At 51.0% G+C, this 19712-nt stretch overlaps 1 protein-coding gene across 2 annotated transcripts in view; it reads left to right on the plus strand.

Moving 5' to 3' along the window:
- Positions 1 to 19712, plus strand: part of AUP1 (AUP1 lipid droplet regulating VLDL assembly factor) — a 92557-nt gene that overhangs the window by 16360 nt on the left and 56485 nt on the right. For both annotated transcript variants that reach the window (XM_068105832.2, XM_078772487.1), the window contains exons 8-9: positions 2398 to 2500; positions 9970 to 10125. In XM_068105832.2, the coding sequence (XP_067961933.2) occupies positions 2398 to 2500; positions 9970 to 10125 (259 nt within the window). The remainder of the gene's footprint in view (positions 1 to 2397; positions 2501 to 9969; positions 10126 to 19712) is intronic.

Genomic DNA, 19712 nt, shown 5'->3' on the forward strand with positions numbered 1-19712 from the left:
CAAGCGTTCTCCGAACATTTTCCTACATGTCTCCTGCGCCTTTGCTACCTCTTTCTTTGCAGCCTTCTTGGCTGCCTTATAACTTTCATGCTCTGCTTTTTCTGCTCCCGTACCCTTTGCCTTCTGCCACTCCTTGAACTTCTTCCTCTTCTCGTCAATCCTCTTTCCAACTTCATCATCCCACCACCATGTTTCCAAGTGCCTCGGTGGTCCTTTTGTCCATCCACATACCTCACCAACGGCTCTCAACAGACTAGCTTTCATTGACATCCAACCACTTTCAAGCTCAACCACATCATCCTCTACCCTACTCAGCCTCTCTTTTAATGCCTCCCTTACTGTCACCTCTTTCAACCTCCACACCTTCATTCTCGGTTGGTACTTCACCCGCCGAGCTCTCCTCGCACCTTTCACCCTTATGTCGCAGACAACCAAGTGGTGCTGTGAAACAGCCTCCTCCCCCGGGATCACCTTTGTGTCCCGGAGGTGCCCCCTATCTCGACTACGCACCATCAGGTAGTCAACGGTTGTCGTCGACCCACCTGACGTGTATGTAACAAGCTTATTATCCTCTTTCTGGAACTGCGTATTACAAATCAACAAATCAGCTCCATCAGCAAACTCCAAAATCCTTTCACCTTCTCCATTTCTCACACCATATCTGTAACCCCCATGAACTCCCTCAAAACCATCCATACTCCTTCCCACATGTCCATTCAGGTCTCCTCCCACCACAACAACTTCCTCATCTTTCACGTTTTCCATCAGCTTCTCTATCGCACACCAGAACTTGTCTTCTTCATCGCTTCGACCAACCTGCGGAGCATATCCCGAGATGACGTTCACCAAGAGCTTTCCAATCATCATTTTCACCATCATCAACCTATCACTCACTCTAGTCACACTCACCACACTGTCTACAAACTCCTCAGAAAACAGGACACCAACACCATTCACGCCCTCCGGGCACCCTTGTCACACAAACTTGTATTTCTGTCCCTGCCTACCCTTCACCATTCTCACACCACTTCCCTTCCATCTCGTCTCCTGCACACAACATATGTCCACTCTTCTTCTGACCAATACTTCCACCACTTCTCCTGATCTCCCTGTCATTGTCCCTACATTCCATGTCCCAAAGCTCAGAAACTGATCTCCTCTTCGGGCTGCACCCTGCCCATATGTAGTTGTAATTGTCATGGTTCTCTTTTTGAGGCAATGTTTTTATGGCCGGATGCCCTTCCTGAAGCCAACCCTCTTAGTCGTCTCTTACGACACGCAGGGATACGGTGTACCTATTCTGACCAGGGTACACACTGGGAAACGTTTAAGACATGGAAATTCTGGGGAGGGGGGTGGGGGGTTTGGGGGGGGGGGTTGGGGGGGGGAGGGGGTTGGGGGGGGAGGGGGCGGGGGTTGGGGGGGGGGGAGGGGTTGGGGGGGAGGGGGGCGGCGTCAGCATCACGGCTGCGGTTTAAACATATTCCAACAATATACAAACGAGATATAGGGGGCGGGGCACAAGTCGAGACGAGGAGGAGAGCGAACAAGCACGTGTCCCGGAGGAGAGAAAGAATCAATATATAATTATTTGTCTATCCGTTTGTCCTGTTTTTAAGAACGCCGGACAAAGGGTAAAATGCCCGCGAGAGGCAGGGGGGAGAAAAGAAAATCAAAGAAACAAGCAAATACTGTGAAGGAAAGAACTTACACTCACAAAACACCGACGGGGGGAAGAGAGCCCGGAAAGACCAGGCCGCGCACGACGCGCGAATAAAAAAAAACGACAAATCACACACAAATCCGCAACAACCATAAAACCAAAACTAAACAGAAACACACAACAACACACACACACAACAAAACAACCAGCGGAAACCCGACAAAGACACGAATGGGAAAACACTCAAACTTCGATGCCGTGGAGAGCTCGAAGCAAGCCTCGTCGCCCGAGGGAGCGGAAGTAACCTAAAGCACTCCATGGAAAAAATTGAAGCGTGGCTCCTTGCAAACAACTCCACATGGGGAATAAGTGTTGTTAATGATTATGTCATTGGTGACTTTGTTATGACGTCATAATTAGACAAGTACAACCCTTAGTCCGATCAGTTTTAAATTTCCTGAGCATTATCTAAGCAACAATTACATTGGAGAATGTAAATTTATGACCTTATCGGTGACGTAGTCTGGCAGCTATATTGGACCAAAGAAAGAAACCCCTTAAAAACAGAAGATTTGGCTCGTAGCAAGTCGACTGAGCGGTGTACCAAGTCGACTGTGCGGCGCAAGTATTCTATGAACACCATTTAGTATGGATTTTCAAATCGGCATTTAAAAAAAAATATTATTAGCACTGTTTTTCCATGTGTCATTTATCCTATGTTCTTGTCTTTGCAGTTGCTGGGCTCTGCCTTAGCTCTTGTACCAACCCCTTATAGTAGTGCAGACAAAGCAGAACTCATCAAGAGACTTGCACATGAAGAACATCCTCCATCTGCTGGTAAAGTTTCCCATGACCACTGCACCTCATTTGCTCCTGAGAGTTTTAAAGGTCAAAAGTAGTTTTGATATTTTATTGAAGTAAATCTTTGGAACGCTGAAAGAGGCAAAATATTATTTCGGCACCCATACCACTCACCCAATACATATTGCTACTTGGAGGAAACGTCATAATTGACGAAGTGTTTGAAGGCTATTGTGGACCTTTTCAGATTTGTTACTGTTTCCTCCTCTTCCTCGTTTTTTGTTTGTTTATTCCACTGCCTGTTACAGTGAAACCAATCATTTTTCCTAAGTAATTGACTGACCGATTTGATGACCCTGGTGGATCTACAGCTGGTGATGTACATAAAGATAGATGTAAAATCTGGTTTTTAGACAACACAGGGTAACATGTGAGGGATCTAGACTAGACCAGAGGAGCAGTGTTTCAAAAAACAAAACAAAAAAAAACAGAGGTCATCACCCTGCCTGTAATGTGGGAGAAACATAATTTGCGGTTTGGCCTTGTGGCAGAAGATACCAGTAATGTTGAGAGCTGTTGGTTCCACAATCCAGGAGAGTTAGGTGTGATGTTGGGTGCCAGTCCATGGGGAAGAGCAGTACTCCATGTAGCTGTGGACATATTCGTTGTAATCGATACAACAACACAACAGGCATTTTAAGGCCATTTTCCCTGCTAGAGCGGGGGTTAGCCTTGCGGTCCCCATGACAATCTTCTCCATTTTGCCCTATTTTCTGCATCTCTCCTTGTTAACCCCCTTGCCCGCATTTCTTCTTCCACCATCTTTAGCCAAGTCTTTCTCGGTCTTCCCCGTCCTCTACTTCTTTCTACATTCATTTCCATCACTCTTCTCAACCAGTCACTTTCATCCTTTCTCAACACATGACCAAACCATCTCAAACTGTTTCTCTTCACAGCATCCATCACAGGCTCTATTCCCATCATCTTTCGCAATTCATCATTTGTCTTCCTCTCTCTCAACGATACTCCACATATCCACCGAACCATTTGCATTTCCACCCTTTCCAGCCTTCGTTGCTGCTCTACGTTCATTACCCATGCCTCGCTCCCATAAATCATAACACTTCTCACACATGCAGCATACACCTTTCCCTTCAGCTTCAACGACACTCCTTGTAACCTGTGGTTCTGCTGTTCATGTTATGACAGGGTATGCTCACTCTTTGGCTGGCTTCAGAGGCCAACTTTCCTGTGGTTGGTCCAGGTGAGGTCATGGTTGATGGTAAGGCCTATATGTTCAAGAGACTGAACTGCTTCCAGTTCCTGACCATATTAATAGATAGTTTGACAATCCTCCAGAGTGACAGAGAGACTGAGATTTTCCAGGATTAAAAACTTGTTCCATTTGTCAGCCCAACATTGTCATTTCCAGATTAACAGGGTGTATGATGCAGCTGATGTCTGCCTATCTAAGGGATGGTGTTACTGTATTACACAATCTGGGGTCTGCCTAAAAGGAAGAAAGGCATTTCCAGAGCATCGTAAAGATCGTTCATGTTGATGAGCAATGAGACGTGGTCCACGTCATTGCTTTGGGCCACTCCAGCCTCCACTGCCAGAGGGAAGGAGAGTGTTTCACATTGATAGCAATGCGTCTGACTGTACGAGTGGTGAAAGTTTGAAATTCCGGAATGAAGGTGGCATTGTATGCCACAAGCATGCACAGAGCTGCAAGAAGTTGATCAGTTTGCTTAAATTGGCTCTATACACACTAAGTTCACTTAGACAGATGAAGAGATATCAGCGGATATTGTCAACGCTGCTACAGCATTTGGCAGCTTGTGAAAGAGAGCATGGAATAAGAAAAGCCTTACAACAAACAAAAAACTACACATATACGAAGCATGTTTTCTCAGTGTACTTCCTGTCTACCCTGCTGAAACATGGATTTTGTATGCCAAGCAGAAGCGCAGGCTGAACTTTTTTTAATCGCAATGCCTGCGGAAGATCCTTGGGGTTCACTGGCAAGCCAACATTCCTGCCGCAGAGGTTTTGACCATGGCGAAGTCTGTTGGTAGCATAGCTATGCTGAAGCGGCGAAGGCTGCTGTGGCTGGTCATATGGTCCATATGGATGACTAGCGTCTGCCAAAATCGATCCTTTATGGAGTTCCAGGTGAGGTCATCAGCAAAATTGGAAGGCCAAAGCCTCGCTTCAAAGATCTAGGTAGACAGAACTTGAAGGACTGTAACCTGTTGGAAAAATCATGGGAAGCTCCAGTGCTTGATAGAATTGGAGTAGAGGAAGTGCATACACGATGGAGTTATGTCCTTTGAGACGAGTCGAGTTGAAAAGGCAAACCAAGAGTGAAAGGAGAAAATCAACACATTTTTAATGCCTCTGCCACCAAATTTGCCAGAGGCATTTTTTTTTCGGTTTGTCCTTCCATCCATACATCTGTCCGTCTGTGATAGTTTTTCGTTACCGCGATAAGAGGAGGGAGACGAGAATGGTTGAAGCGATCCAAGTCAAAATTTGTGCAGGTATGTATAATAAAGTAAAGATGAACTAATTCGACTTTTGGGTCACGAGGTCAAAGGTCAGAGGTCATGTCAGGTTAAAATGTGATAACTTTAGAACAGCTGAAGGGATTTAAGTCAACGTTGGTACAGGTTTGTATCATGATGTAATAATGTGCGTGTAGGCATATCAGTCGATGTCACGACATTGAAGAGTGCCGTTATTGTTTATACATTGTCAAGGCTCGTGGAGGAGCTAAGACACAACAGACCAGGACACAACGTAACAAAGGGAACATCAGGAGAAAGAGGAAACGCCAATAACGGGGGCAGAGGGAGAAGGTAGATGTCGATGGACAAACAAGGAATGCAGGTAATGATGAGGGTTAGGGGAGAATGGAAGGGTTGGACAAGATGGATGAATAAAAACCACCTTTAGAGGCCATTTTTTCCCCGCAAGCGGGGGTTGGCCTTTTTCGGGGACCTTGGTTGTTGTTGTTTTTCGGTCCCCTTTTTGAAGCAATGTTTTACGGCCGGATGCCCTTCCTGACGCCAACCCTTTTTGCCGCCTTTAATGACAAACAGGGAATTACCAGTGAACTGGTACTCAAATTAGCCGACCTCGGAAGGATGACAGGCTGAGTCAACCCCCCTGGCGTTAATTCAGCGATCGACCGGGATTCGAACCCAGGATCCTAGGATCCTAAGCTGGCACCCTAGCCGCGAGCCCAACACCAGGGTTCAACACCAGGGATGAATGAATGAATGAATATGAATGAATGATCGTTTTAAGGCCATTTTCCCCACCAGTGCAGGCGTTAGCCTTGCGGGCCCCATGACAATCATGGTTCCCTGTTTGAGGCAATGTTTTTATGACCGGATGCCCTTCCTGACGCCAACCCTTAGTCGCCTCTTACGATGCGCAGGGATACGGTGTACCTATTCTAAATCGGGGTACACACCGGGATCATTCATCCCAGCAAGCTGGTACTCAATTTGCCGACCTCGGAAGGATGACAGGCTGAGTCAACCCCCCTGGCGTTAATTCAGCGATCGACCGGGATTCGATCACAGGATCCTAGGATCCCAGGCCTGCGCCCTAACCGCTAAGCCAACACCAGGCTTTTGGACAAGATGGATACATTAGAAAAATTTTGGGAGTGGTGGGGATGGTTTATTGGGTGTGGAAAAGATCATGGTTTTGGATGGGGAATGACTTGAGATGGTGGTGAACAGCTGTCTTGAAGGCCGGGAGAAAAAAAAGACATAGAGTGTGGAAGGCAGTTCCACTTGTGGGCAAAGAAAGGAATAAATGAGTGGAGGCAGTGGTTCTGGATTTAGGCAGTGGTTCTGGAGTTAGGCAGTTTAGGGAGGAGGTGGTTGCTGGTGGACCGCATGCGTCCTTCAGATAACTTGGGGGAAATGGGGGAGCGGGGGGGGGGGGGGGGGGTAAGCACAGAGAGGATAGAGGGGCAAGACCAGAATTGAGCCTGAAGAAGACAGAGACCACCAACCTGTCGGCAATGGGCGAAGTGATAGGCCCATAGACTTGGCTTTATCGTGAAAGATTCCATTGATCTTGAAGGCCTTTGTTTCCATAGTGTCATGCTGAGCTAGATGTGGGGCAAGGGAGCCAGCCCTAAGGGTGGAGCATTACTCCATCAAGCTGCAGATGAAAGCCTTGTAGGTGGATAGGAGCTCAGGTGTGCCAAGGAAGGACTTTGCACGATGGAGGATGCCCAGTCGGCATCTGGCTTTGGAAGCCAACCTTGTGATGTGGCTTCCCCAAGAGAGATCATGGCTGAGACTGAGACACGAGTTTTTGCGACTGAACCTCTGAGACGGTTGTTGAGAAAGTAGATGGGAGGGTTTGTGGAATGCTTCTTACAGAGGCAGACGGGGGCAGAGAGAGGCAGAGAGAGGCAGACGGGGGCAGAGAGAGGCAGACGGGGGCAGAGAGAGGCAGACGGGGGCAGAGAGAGGCAGACGGGGGCCAGAGAGAGGCAGACGGGGGCCAGAGAGAGGCAGACGGGGGCCAGAGAGAGGCAGACGGGGGCCAGAGAGAGGCAGACGGGGGCCAGAGAGAGGCAGACGGGGGCCAGAGAGAGGCAGACGGGGGCCAGAGAGAGGCAGACGGGGGGCAGAGAGAGGCAGACGGGGGGCAGAGAGAGGCAGACGGGGGGCAGAGAGAGGCAGACGGGGGGGGCAGAGAGAGGCAGACGGGGGGCAGAGAGAGGCAGACGGGGGGCAGAGAGAGGCAGACGGGGGGCAGAGAGAGGCAGACGGGGGGCAGAGAGAGGCAGACGGGGGGCAGAGAGAGGCAGACGGGGGGGCAGAGAGAGGCAGACGGGGGGGGCAGAGAGAGGCAGACGGGGGGCAGAGAGAGGCAGACGGGGGGCAGAGAGAGGCAGACGGGGGGCAGAGAGAGGCAGACGGGGGGCCGAGAGAGGCAGACGGGGGGCAGAGAGAGGCAGACGGGGGGCAGAGAGATGCAGACGGGGGGCAGAGAGAGGCAGACGGGGGGCAGAGAGAGGCAGACGGGGGGCAGAGAGAGGCAGACGGGGGGCAGAGAGAGGCAGACGGGGGGCAGAGAGAGGCAGACGGGGGGCAGAGAGAGGCAGACGGGGGGCAGAGAGAGGCAGACGGGGGGCAGAGAGAGGCAGACGGGGGGCAGAGAGAGGCAGACGGGGGGCAGAGAGAGGCAGACGGGGGGCAGAGAGAGGCAGACGGGGGGCAGAGAGAGGCAGACGGGGGGCAGAGAGGCAGCCGGGGGGCAGACGGGGGGCAGAGAGAGGCAGACGGGGGGCAGAGAGAGGCAGACGGGGGGCAGAGAGAGGCAGACGGGGGGCAGAGAGGGGCAGACGGGGGGCAGAGAGAGGCAGACGGGGGGGCAGAGAGAGGCAGACGGGGGGCAGAGAGAGGCAGACCGGGGGCAGAGAGAGGCAGACCGGGGGGCAGAGAGAGGCAGACCGGGGGGCAGAGAGAGGCAGACCGGGGGGGCAGAGAGAGGCAGACCGGGGGGGCAGAGAGAGGCAGACCGGGGGGGCAGAGGGAGGCAGACCGGGGCAGAGGGAGGCAGACGGGGGCAGAGGGAGGCAGACGGGGGCAGAGGGAGGCAGACGGGGGCAGAGGGAGGCAGACGGGGGCAGAGGGAGGCAGACGGGGGCAGAGGGAGGCAGACGGGGGCAGAGGGAGGCAGACGGGGGCAGAGGGAGGCAGACGGGGGCAGAGGGAGGCAGACGGGGGCAGAGGGAGGCAGAGGGAGGCAGACGGGGGCAGAGGGAGGCAGACGGGGGCAGAGGGGGCCAGGCGGAGGCAGACGGGGCCAGGCGGAGGCAGACGGGGCCAGGCGGAGGCAGACGGGGCCAGGCGGAGGCAGACGGGGCCAGGCGGAGGCAGACGGGGCCAGGCGGAGGCAGACGGGGCCAGGCGGAGGCAGAGGGGGCCAGGCGGAGGCAGAGGGGGCCAGGCGGAGGCAGAGGGGGCCAGGCGGAGGCAGAGGGGGCCAGGCGGAGGCAGAGGGGGCCAGGCGGAGGCAGAGGGGGCCAGGCGGAGGCAGAGGGGGCCAGGCGGAGGCAGAGGGGGCCAGGCGGAGGCAGAGGGGGCCAGGCGGAGGCAGAGGGGGCCAGGCGGAGGCAGAGGGGGCCAGGCGGAGGCAGAGGGGGCCAGGCGGAGGCAGAGGGGGCCAGGCGGAGGCAGAGGGGGCCAGGCGGAGGCAGAGGGGGCCAGGCGGAGGCAGAGGGGGCCAGGCGGAGGCAGAGGGGGCCAGGCGGAGGCAGAGGGGGCCAGGCGGAGGCAGAGGGGGCCAGGCGGAGGCAGAGGGGGCCAGGCGGAGGCAGAGGGGGCCAGGCGGAGGCAGAGGGGGCCAGGCGGAGGCAGAGGGGGCCAGGCGGAGGCAGAGGGGGCCAGGCGGAGGCAGAGGGGGCCAGGCGGGGGCAGAGGGGGCCAGGCGGGGGCAGAGGGGGGCAGGGGGGGCAGACGGAGGCAGAGGGGGGCAGACGGAGGCAGAGGGGGGCAGACGGAGGCAGAGGGGGGCAGACGGAGGCAGACGGAGGCAGAGGGGGGCAGAGGGGGGCAGACGGAGGCAGAGGGGGGCAGACGGAGGCAGAGGGAGGCAGAGGGGGGCAGACGGAGGCAGAGGGGGGCAGACGGAGGCCGAGGGGGGCAGACGGAGGCCGAGGGGGGCAGACGGAGGCCGAGGGGGGCAGACGGAGGCCGAGGGGGGCAGACGGGGGCAGAGGGGGGCAGACGGAGGCAGAGGGGGGCAGACGGAGGCAGAGGGGGGCAGACGGAGGCAGAGGGGGGCAGACGGAGGCAGAGGGGGGCAGACGGAGGCAGAGGGGGGCAGACGGAGGCAGAGGGGGGCAGACGGAGGCAGAGGGGGGCAGACGGAGGCAGAGGGGGGCAGACGGAGGCAGAGGGGGGCAGACGGAGGCAGAGGGGGGCAGAGGGGGGCAGACGGAGGCAGACGGAGGCAGAGGGGGGCAGACGGAGGCAGAGGGGGGCAGACGGAGGCAGAGGGGGGCAGACGGAGGCAGAGGGGGGCAGACGGAGGCAGAGGGGGGCAGAGGGGGGCAGAGGGAGGCAGAGGGGGGCAGACGGAGGCAGAGGGGGGCAGACGGAGGCAGACGGAGGCAGACGGAGGCAGAGGGAGGCAGACAGACACAGACAGGGAGACAGATAGACACAGACAGGGAGACACAGAGACCGAGAGATTAATTCAAAGTTACTTCAAACTTCCAACAGATTCTAACTCCAACTTTGAATGCCGCAACTGTAGTTGGCAGTGTGCACAACATATTGTCCTCTTTTTGCATATGAGGACACCAAGCATGAAACTAAAAAGGAATAGTTGTCAATGTTGAGGAATACTTCCTGTGGAAAAAAGTGTTTTGTGCGTTTTAAAATTAAAATGGTCATCTGTGTAAATTATGCAGTGCCAAAAGGGCCAATTCAGGCTTGTTTGTTTTTGTCCGCTCCCTTTAGGTTTCTGGCCAGAAATGAATACACCGACAATCCCACAACAGGTGCCTTTGGGAGATCCAGGTGCTGTGGGTGGTGAAATGCAGTTGTTGAACAAAGCAAGGAAGGTCAAGGAGGTTCTTCCCCATGTACCACTTGGCATCATTTCCGTTGACCTTGGTATGCACGACTTAGACGTGACCTTGATCCCGTTCATTGGTTGACACAGGTTACGTACGACTGGTCTGGTGTATATATATATTGTTGCAGATCCCGCGTTCGTCGACGTACTAAGGGGGGTTTATGACCCCGTTCCCCCTCGAACTCCGGGTCCACAGGCGGCCGACCGCGACTAAACTCGTGATCGACGGGTTGCTAAGCAACTCCAATCGCCAATCTCCCAGCCACGCACCGAAGAGTTTGCTGGTCAATTATTCCTAAATACCTTTGAGACACATGGCCAGAAAGTCTGGGGATTGAACCCTCGCTTTCCACACCCTATGGCGTGCCGAGTGATTGCACGGTGTGGGAAGCGGCGTTACCTTGCGTGATTGTCGGCCCTGATTCAAGCCAAATTCGGTCTCGGATGATGCTAGGCCAATGGAGAAAAAAACGATCCGACCAGGTTTGAAAGAAACAACATGTACAACCTTTTATTTATAAGAGAAAGAGACGGAGAGGCAGTCTTATTAATTCTTACCGACCGAAACCCAACAGGCGCCTTCTCACACACACAGGGAATGACACACACATTAATTCGTACCGATGTACGTGTCGACGCCGACTTAGGTCCGCCAGTTCCAGCGCGCAGCCCACGGCCGCTCAGGATGCACAGCTTGAAGGTCCGCACGAATGACGAACTTCAGCGCAGGAAAGGCGAACCAGCACATCGGACAGCCAGCTTCAAGATCAATGGTGGGAGAGATGAACACTTGCAGGTCGGCTGGATCAGGGAGAGAGGAAGGAGATCATGCGAGGATCATCAGCAAGGATTCAGCAGCCAGACAGGACTCAGCAGCCAGACCCCAAGGAACATCAGCGAGCCAGGATTCAGCAACCAGACAGGACTCAGCAGCCAGACAGGATTCATCAGCAAGCCAGGATCCATCAGCATGCCAGGATCCATCAGCATGCCAGGATCCATCAGCATGCCAGGATCCATCAGCATGCCAGGATCCATCAGCATGCCAGGATCCATCAGCATGCCAGGATCCATCAGCATGCCAGGATCCATCAGCATGCCAGGATCCATCAGCATGCCAGGATCCATCAGCATGCCAGGATCCATCAGCATGCCAGGATCCATCAGCATGCCAGGATCCATCAGCATGCCAGGATCCATCAGCATGCCAGGATCCATCAGCATGCCAGGATCCATCAGCATGCCAGGATCCATCAGCATGCCAGGATCCATCAGCATGCCAGGATCCATCAGCATGCCAGGATCCATCAGCATGCCAGGATCCATCAGCATGCCAGGATCCATCAGCATGCCAGGATCCATCAGCATGCCAGGATCCATCAGCATGCCAGGATCCATCAGCATGCCAGGATCCATCAGCATGCCAGGATCCATCAGCATGCCAGGATCCATCAGCATGCCAGGATCCATCAGCATGCCAGGATCCATCAGCATGCCAGGATCCATCAGCATGCCAGGATCCATCAGCATGCCAGGATCCATCAGCATGCCAGGATCCATCAGCATGCCAGGATCCATCAGCATGCCAGGATCCATCAGCATGCCAGGATCCATCAGCATGCCAGGATCCATCAGCATGCCAGGATCCATCAGCATGCCAGGATTCATCAGCATGCCAGGATTCATCAGCATGCCAGGATCCATCAGCGAGCCAGGATTCAGCAACCAGACAGGACTCAGCAGCCAGACCCCAAGGAACACCAGCGAGCCAGGATTAATCAGCGAGCAGGATTCAGCAACCAGACAGGACTCAGCAGTGAGCCAGGATCCATCAGCGAGCCAGGATCCATCAGCGAGCCAAGATCCATCAGCGAGCCAGGATTCTGCAACCAGACAGGACTCTGCAGCCAGACAGGACTCTGCAGCCAGACAGGACTCAGCAGCCAGACAGGACTCAGCAGCCAGACAGGACTCAGCAGCCAGACAGGACTCAGCAGCCAGACAGGACTCAGCAGCCAGACAGGACTCAGCAGCCAGACAGGACTCAGCAGCCAGACCAGGACTCAGCAGCCAGACAGGACTCAGCAGCCAGACCAGGACTCAGCAGCCAGACAGGACTCAGCAGCCAGACAGGACTCAGCAGCCAGACCGGACTCAGCAGCCAGACAGGACTCAGCAGCCAGACAGGACTCAGCAGCCACACAGGACTCAGCAGCCACACAGGACTCAGCAGCCACACAGGACTCAGCAGCCAGACCCCAAGGAACATCAGCGAGCCAGGATCCAAAATGCGATGGGCATCGGCTTATATTGGGTGGCAAATCTCCCTAGAATGTTCAGTCCAGACCTGATTGGTTGTTCTGCCCGTCCTCGATCTCTCATTGGTCAAAGTTTGCCGGTGCAAGTTGCTGGGGCAAAGTCCAGACCTGATTGGTTGTTCTACCCGTCCTCGATCTCTCATTGGTCAAAGTATGCCGGTGCAAGTTGCTGGGGCAAAGTCCAGACCTGATTGTTCTGCCCGTCCTTGGTCTCTCATTGGTCCTGCGTGCCCACGACCTGCCATTGGCTGCTCGCTGGTGACGTGGGTGGTTCCTTTAGCCACGCCTACCTGCACATCGTTTGAATTCCTGCCTAGCTCAACGCATATTGGTGTGGATGACTAAACATTGGGACGGGAGTTAATCTTTACATTTAATAAGAAATAACTGACTACTGCAGGCTACATGTTGTCGTGCAATTAACTATATGGGGTTTGCTTTTATGGCAAAACCGCAACAATATATATATATATATTTAAACGTATCCAATAAATTGATCTCTTGTGACGGTACCCTTCTTCACATATTATTGGGAATGATAGATTCCCATTGTTGTCGAATGAAGGGATTTCCTTTGTTTGTGCTGTATCACATATCACTGTATCACATGTTTTACAGATTTTTTTTTTTTTAACATTTTACAGGAACCAAGTAATGCTTTAGAAAAGTTCATATAAATGGGTGCCAATTTGATTCATACATTTCAAAAAACTTTACTTACTGATGTGTTTTAACCTATTTATGTAGGGCGTCCCCTTTATATGAATTTTTCTAGAGCATTACTTGGTTCCTCCTAAGAACACAAGGGTAGACCAGCATGCACACAAGATTCTTTTTTTAAATGCCCCTTCTTTTCTCTTGTTTAGCATTTTCTACAAGCTATGGAATGTCCCTTCTTTTCTAGATTTTGCCACATGGCACATCTATATATATAAAGTAGAGTTGGCCTCTATCTATGATCTCTAAGATCTCGAGAACCCGTGGACGGATTTGCGAGCGGAAAGTACTGTTCGACTCGGGATGGTCCCAGGAATGTCACGGAGACATAAAATTTAAAAAATTTCGGGTTTTAAAATTAGCGCATAATTAGCACTAGCAGAAGAGAGAGGGATTCGAAGGGAGGGAGCGCAGCGCTTCTAGCGCTTCTGACTACAGCACACCTTAAAATTAAAAAAACTTCGGGTTTTAAAATTAGTGTGTTACGCGTAATTAGCGTCTATCTATATCTATATATATAAAGTAGAGTTGGCCTCTGTGTCTGTATCCTCTACAATCTCTAAGATCTCGAGAACCCGTGGACGGATTTGCGAGCGGAAAGTACTGTTCGACTCGGGATGGTCCCAGGAATGTCACGGAGACATAAACATTTATAATCACTTGCTAGCGAATAAATAATAACGCATAAATACCTTTCAGCAGCGCGTAAAATAATCTTTCGTTTCAAGTCACTCTCACAAATAGCTTTCCGGAAATGACGGGTCGAAGTGGTCGAGCTGTTAGCATGACGCCTTATCTTTTCAGAGTCCGGGGTTCGAATCACCCCTCTGACATTTATTTTTCGCTTTTATCACGTCCTTTCCCGCACAATTTTTGGGACAGATCCCGTTGAGTGTTTTATTAAAGTTATTGTTTTGTCATTTTCTTATTGTTTTCATGTTTATTTGGCTTGAAACAAAAAAATTATGCCGCCGTTAGGCGTTATGACATCCGATCATAATGCAGCTAATTAGCTTCTAAAAACCAAGAGTCTGGCAATATAGAAACGCTCTGGCACTGTAGACATTTATCTGCCATGCGGTTTCAATATTCGATTGGTAAAGTTCTACAACACAATAAACTATACTAGCGTGTTTTTATTTGCATAATTTAACAAGCCGCGTACAAACTCACTACCGTCTATCTCATATCAAGTTTTAAAGTGTGTCTTACTTTGCATAATTATAGATTCTGCCAATTTCTGGTGTCGACAACCACAGACTAACGTCTACCAGTGTCACGTTTGTTTTAATTTGCATAATTTAAAAAGCCGCGTACAAACTCACTACCGTCCATCTAATCTCAAGTTTTGCCCGCATACAACACCACTACCGTCTACCGGACCGCCTGCAACCCCACTACCATTAACCAGCCCGCCGGCAACCCCACTACCGTCTACCAGGCCACCTACAACACCGGTAACAGGTGAGTTAACAATATTAACTTCTATATATATAAAGTAGAGTTGGCCTCTGTGTCTGTATCCTGATCTATGTATGATCTCTAAGATCTCGAGAACCCGTGGACGGATTTGCGAGCGGAAAGTACTGTTCGACTCGGGATGGTCCCAGGAATGTCACGGAGACATAAACATTTATAATCACTTGCTAGCGAATAAATAATAACGCATAAATACCTTTCAGCAGCGCGTAAAATAATCTTTCGAAGGGAGGGAGCGCAGCGCTTCTAGCGCTTCTGACTACAGCACACCTTAAAATTAAAACAACTTCGGGTTTTAAAATTAGTGTGTTACGCGTAATTAGCGCTAGCAGAAGAGGGAGGGAATCTAAGGGAGGGAGCGCAGTGCTCCCTCCAGCGCTTCTGTTAGCGTAATTAGCGTATTTCGGAACGTTAATTTTTCAACTTCATTATTCGGAATCAGTACGTCCCAGAGAACCTTCGTAACGTTAATTTTTCAACTTCATCCGATTGACATGGGACCAACGGCATGTGACAAAGAGTGAAACATACAGGCTACATTTATTTGACGACAATGAGTTCCGACTTCCGACCTCGGTGGGATGACAGGCTGAGTCAACCCCCCTGGTGTGAAGGGGGAGGAGGAGGGGAGGGGGAAGAGAAGGGGAGGGGAACGAGGGGGAAGGGGATGGGAGGGGGGGAGGGGGAGGGGGAGGGGGAAGGGGGGAGGGGAGGGGGGAGGGGAACGGGGGGGAGGGGGGAGGGGAGGGGGCCCTTCTTCCCCTGGGCACCCCCGCACCCTTCCCTCCCCCCCTTCCCCTCCCCCCCCTCGCCCCTTCCCCTCCCCCCTCCCCCCCTTCCCCCTCCCCCCCCATTCCCCTCCCCTCCTCTTCCCCCTCCCCTCCTCCTCCCCCCTCCCCCCCGTTCCCCTCCCCTCCTCTTCCCCCTCCCCTCCTCCTCCCACTCCCGTGCAAAGCCGGGTACCTCTGCTAGTACCATATAAAGGGACCTTTACTATGCACCTGACATTTTCCCCAAGAATGTACCTTCTTTTCTGCAGTTTGCCACATGGCACATTATAAAAGGGCTTTTCTCTGCCCCTGGCTTTTTTCCCCAATAATGACCCTTCTTTTGTTTTGTTTGACACATGGTACATACCACAAAAAAGGGCCTTTTATATGACCCTGGCATTTTTTCTAAGAATTACTACCGGAGTCGAAATCTTTCGATGTCCAACATTTTGTGAATCACACATATGATCCAAGAAAAAATAGGACCACAAGTCCTGAAGCTCACATGGATCAGGAGCAACAGTCACTCAAACCTCCCACAGACCCCCTCAGTCCCTGATATTTTAATGCCGTGAACAAACTTTGGTACATCACGGGCGAGGCGATGAAGATTGTGATCAAGTTTCATTGAAATTGTGTGTGTAGTTTCGGAGATTCTGCTGTACTTCAGATATTTACATTGCAGTGAAAGCACAACATGGTCATGAGATTGTACCAGGAACTCAACTTGGCACTGATTTTGGCCTCATATGGAGGTTGACAAAGGAAATAATTGGCCTACACTACCATGTTGTAATCGTTTAAAAAAACTGTTGATTAAAGTTTCATGCCGTTGTCAAGGAATGTAACCCATGCAAAAATGGGGAGGGGGTTGGGTTTATATTGGTGATTGTTGTGCCACCGGGAGTAAAAGGGTCGAAAAGGTTGCCACATCCATGGGTTTAATTTGTCATGGGTCGGCGTTTAAAAACATGATTTATGTATGTATGTATGTATGTGTGTATATATATATATATATATATATATATATATATATATATATATATATATATATATACATATATATATATATATATGTGTGTATATATATATATGTGTGTATATATATATATATGTGTGTATATATATATATATGTGTGTATATATATATATGTGTGTATATATATATATGTGTGTATATATATATATATATATATATATACACAAAGAATTAAGTTAAGCACCCCTACACAACGAATTAAGGTAAGCACCCCCTAATATATATTCTTTGTGTATATGTATACATTGGCATATATTCTAAGGTATGTGAGATCAAATAATGATTGGTATGACATTAGCAATTATCCATTGATGAAATTGAGTGATCAAAGTGAAAAAAAGTGATTGGTTGAGTCAGTGATCCGATCACGTGGGTCCTACACACGTTATTGACGCAAAGATCGCTAGAGGTCTTCTCAGAACAATGACTGTACGTTAGAAAACATAAACGTCATCCACACTGTCCGTGATGGACCTATAGCTCCATACTTAAATTGAGGTGAAAATATGCCTAAAATTCCCAAAAAATTTCACCTTAAATTATTCAGAATAAAATATTGAAAACGGCATGATTGTTATGTTTTTATGTGACCATAATATCACTTCTCCAGAAAATATAGCAATATCATGGGTATATTACACTGTTTTGACGACAACAAACTTGTAATGTGCGAGGTTGTAAAAAAACGGGGGGGGTGCTTAACTTAATTCTTTGTGTATATATATATATATATATGTATATGTATATATATGTATATATATATATATATATATATATATATATATATATATATATATATTGTTACAGACGCGGTTGTGGATGTTGGTTTACCGAGCGGTTTGGTATGACCGCGTCTGCACAGTTTACCCAATTATACTCGAACGTTGGCCGAGTCGCGCTACGCTAAATCAATTGAGGAAAGGACACAACGGCTGGGTTAAAATGACACGACACCAAGGGTACAGTTCTCAAGACCTCCGGAGGAGGTTATAATATATCGGAACGTTAGATTACAGGGACGAGAGAGACAGCATAGGAAGGTAGGCACTTAATTACGGTCTTATAGTAGCCCCGACAGACGACAGATAAACAGGACAAAACTGACTCACACGGGGATTGATGGCAAGGAAGGGCAGGTAGTCGAGGCTCAAGGTGCACTCTTGGCTCAGGGGCAGAATCGACCCGGTCCGGTCCAGAGATGCGGGAGGTCTCGTCGCGCTGGAGGTGGCGTCTGGTTCTCCTTCGTGGCTGAGGCGCATCTCACGTCACGTCCGGTAAGTGGCTGCGTATATCCGGCGGGGAGTGACACGCCCTCGGCTCGTTAGCTCCGCCCCAGATGGAATCGGCCCGTTGCTTCTTATTGGGTGCGGGGGTTACCGGGCTCCGCCCTTGACGAGGAGCTGACAGCCAGCCCCTTCGTGGTAACCCCGTGGGCGCACATGGCAATGGCGGCTAACCAAGCCGGTGTGAGGACGCACACTCCCCGCACCGCGGCCGCGCCGCCCCCGCTGTGGTTGTAGTTGTTGTTGTTATTGTTTCATGAGGAAGATGGGAGGAGGTATGGGGAGGTCCTAAACTCACTACTGGTGCCATACAATCACATTCTGGTGCAACGAAGAGTCAGAATTAATGGAAACGAGTCCTTAACTGACATAGACTAAGAATAACTAGCAAGAGGTCCGAAAGTTGTCTACGTGAGATGCGGTGGACCTGGGCACGACATTTAATGGGGGAAGAAGGGGAAGGTCGGTTCTACAGAGTGTTGTTTACAGACAATGGGACTAGGGAATGGGGGATTGGGGATAGTTGGGGGGTATTGGGGAAATAGGGGAATATTTACAAGCGGATATGGAGGCCAAATCCCATATCCGCAACATTGCACCCTTCTCTACCCTCGGGGCGTCCCGACCCGATAAATTTTTACCTATTTTAGTGTGGCACTCAGATGTAGTTCCCTCTACTATTAACTCTACCCTGAGTGCGACAGTTTTACAGATATTCACAAATGAGTAAATATGTCCCCCTGCGACGTTGCACCCTTCTCCTCACAGAAACACACCCACAGGATAACCGAATCGCGGAAAGAATTCGCAAACTAAACATACAGCCGGTAGGGAGCATTATTTACAAGACTACGCTGATATTTACACTACGATCCAGGACCTGTTTTTGGAGGAACACATGCAGATGTTATGCATAGAGAGAGCACGCATGCCAGCATCGATACACCAACCCACGAGTGCTCTGTGGCCTTACGGCCTTTAATAATGTGCAGAGCACCCCATCCAAGCACCAAAAGCACCACCCCATCACACAGTCAGCACCATCCGGTGCACCAATAAAGTGTTTATAGTCACCGGTGGTGTCGCAGCCGGCCGATGTTCTGCCGCTGGTCTTGCCTTCGTGTGGTGCACTTGGCCTTCTTGCTTCTTTCGAAATAAAGAAAGGCGCCAACCGCGTCCATTTCTTATTGTGGCCGTCAGGGGGCCAACTATTAGTGGTTCACCTGTTTGGCATAGGTGCCACGTTGACCCAGAGGTCCATCAATGGGTGGTGCTTGGCCGCAAAAGAACTGCGGTCCATGGTGGGCGGCCACAAACATTGCGGTCCATATGGTGTATCGATCCAGGCAGCAAGCAGCGAAAGTACAGGCCCACAACTGCGGAGCCAGCACCTCTCTCTCCTCTCTCTCTGCCCCAAAGCCAGATCCTCGGAGGTGGGAGACAAAAGAAGAAGACAAGTGAGTAAGGTGGTAAGGGCGCAAAAGTGCACGCAATGCAAGGTAATGCACACTGGGGGCACATGGGAACCAGGTGAGACAGGTACGTTCCTACCGTACGCCCCCCCCCACCAGGTAACCTACATTGCCCCTCCCTTACCCCTTACTGTATCCACAAAACACAACACTACCCATAAACATCTACTTTACAAATCAACAAACGTCCCTACTGTCTTCCCCGTTCCTCCCATAAACCAAATTCGTCTTCTCTCCCTCCTAACCAATCAAATTTGCTATTTCCAACTCTCATCAAAATTTGCCATCTCCAACTCAACATCATAATTTGTCATCACCAATTCATCATCAGTCCCTCCTAAGGAGGGAGAGATGGAATCACCCCAATGTCTCATCCACGTCGTGATGCGTCTCACAAATCCAACAGCAATCCTTACTTCCTGCAACACAAAACAAAGAAAACACAGGTGTGGAGTCATCATCATCACCACAGGTAAGTGGCTGCGTATGGTGCGACAGGTTCATCAATCCTAACTATTTCCTAAATGACTTTAACAACTTTACATTA

The sequence above is a fragment of the Myxine glutinosa genome, chromosome 2 (assembly GCF_964187855.1).
Source record: "Myxine glutinosa chromosome 2, kmMyxGlut1.1, whole genome shotgun sequence".
NCBI lineage: Eukaryota > Metazoa > Chordata > Myxini > Myxiniformes > Myxinidae > Myxine > Myxine glutinosa.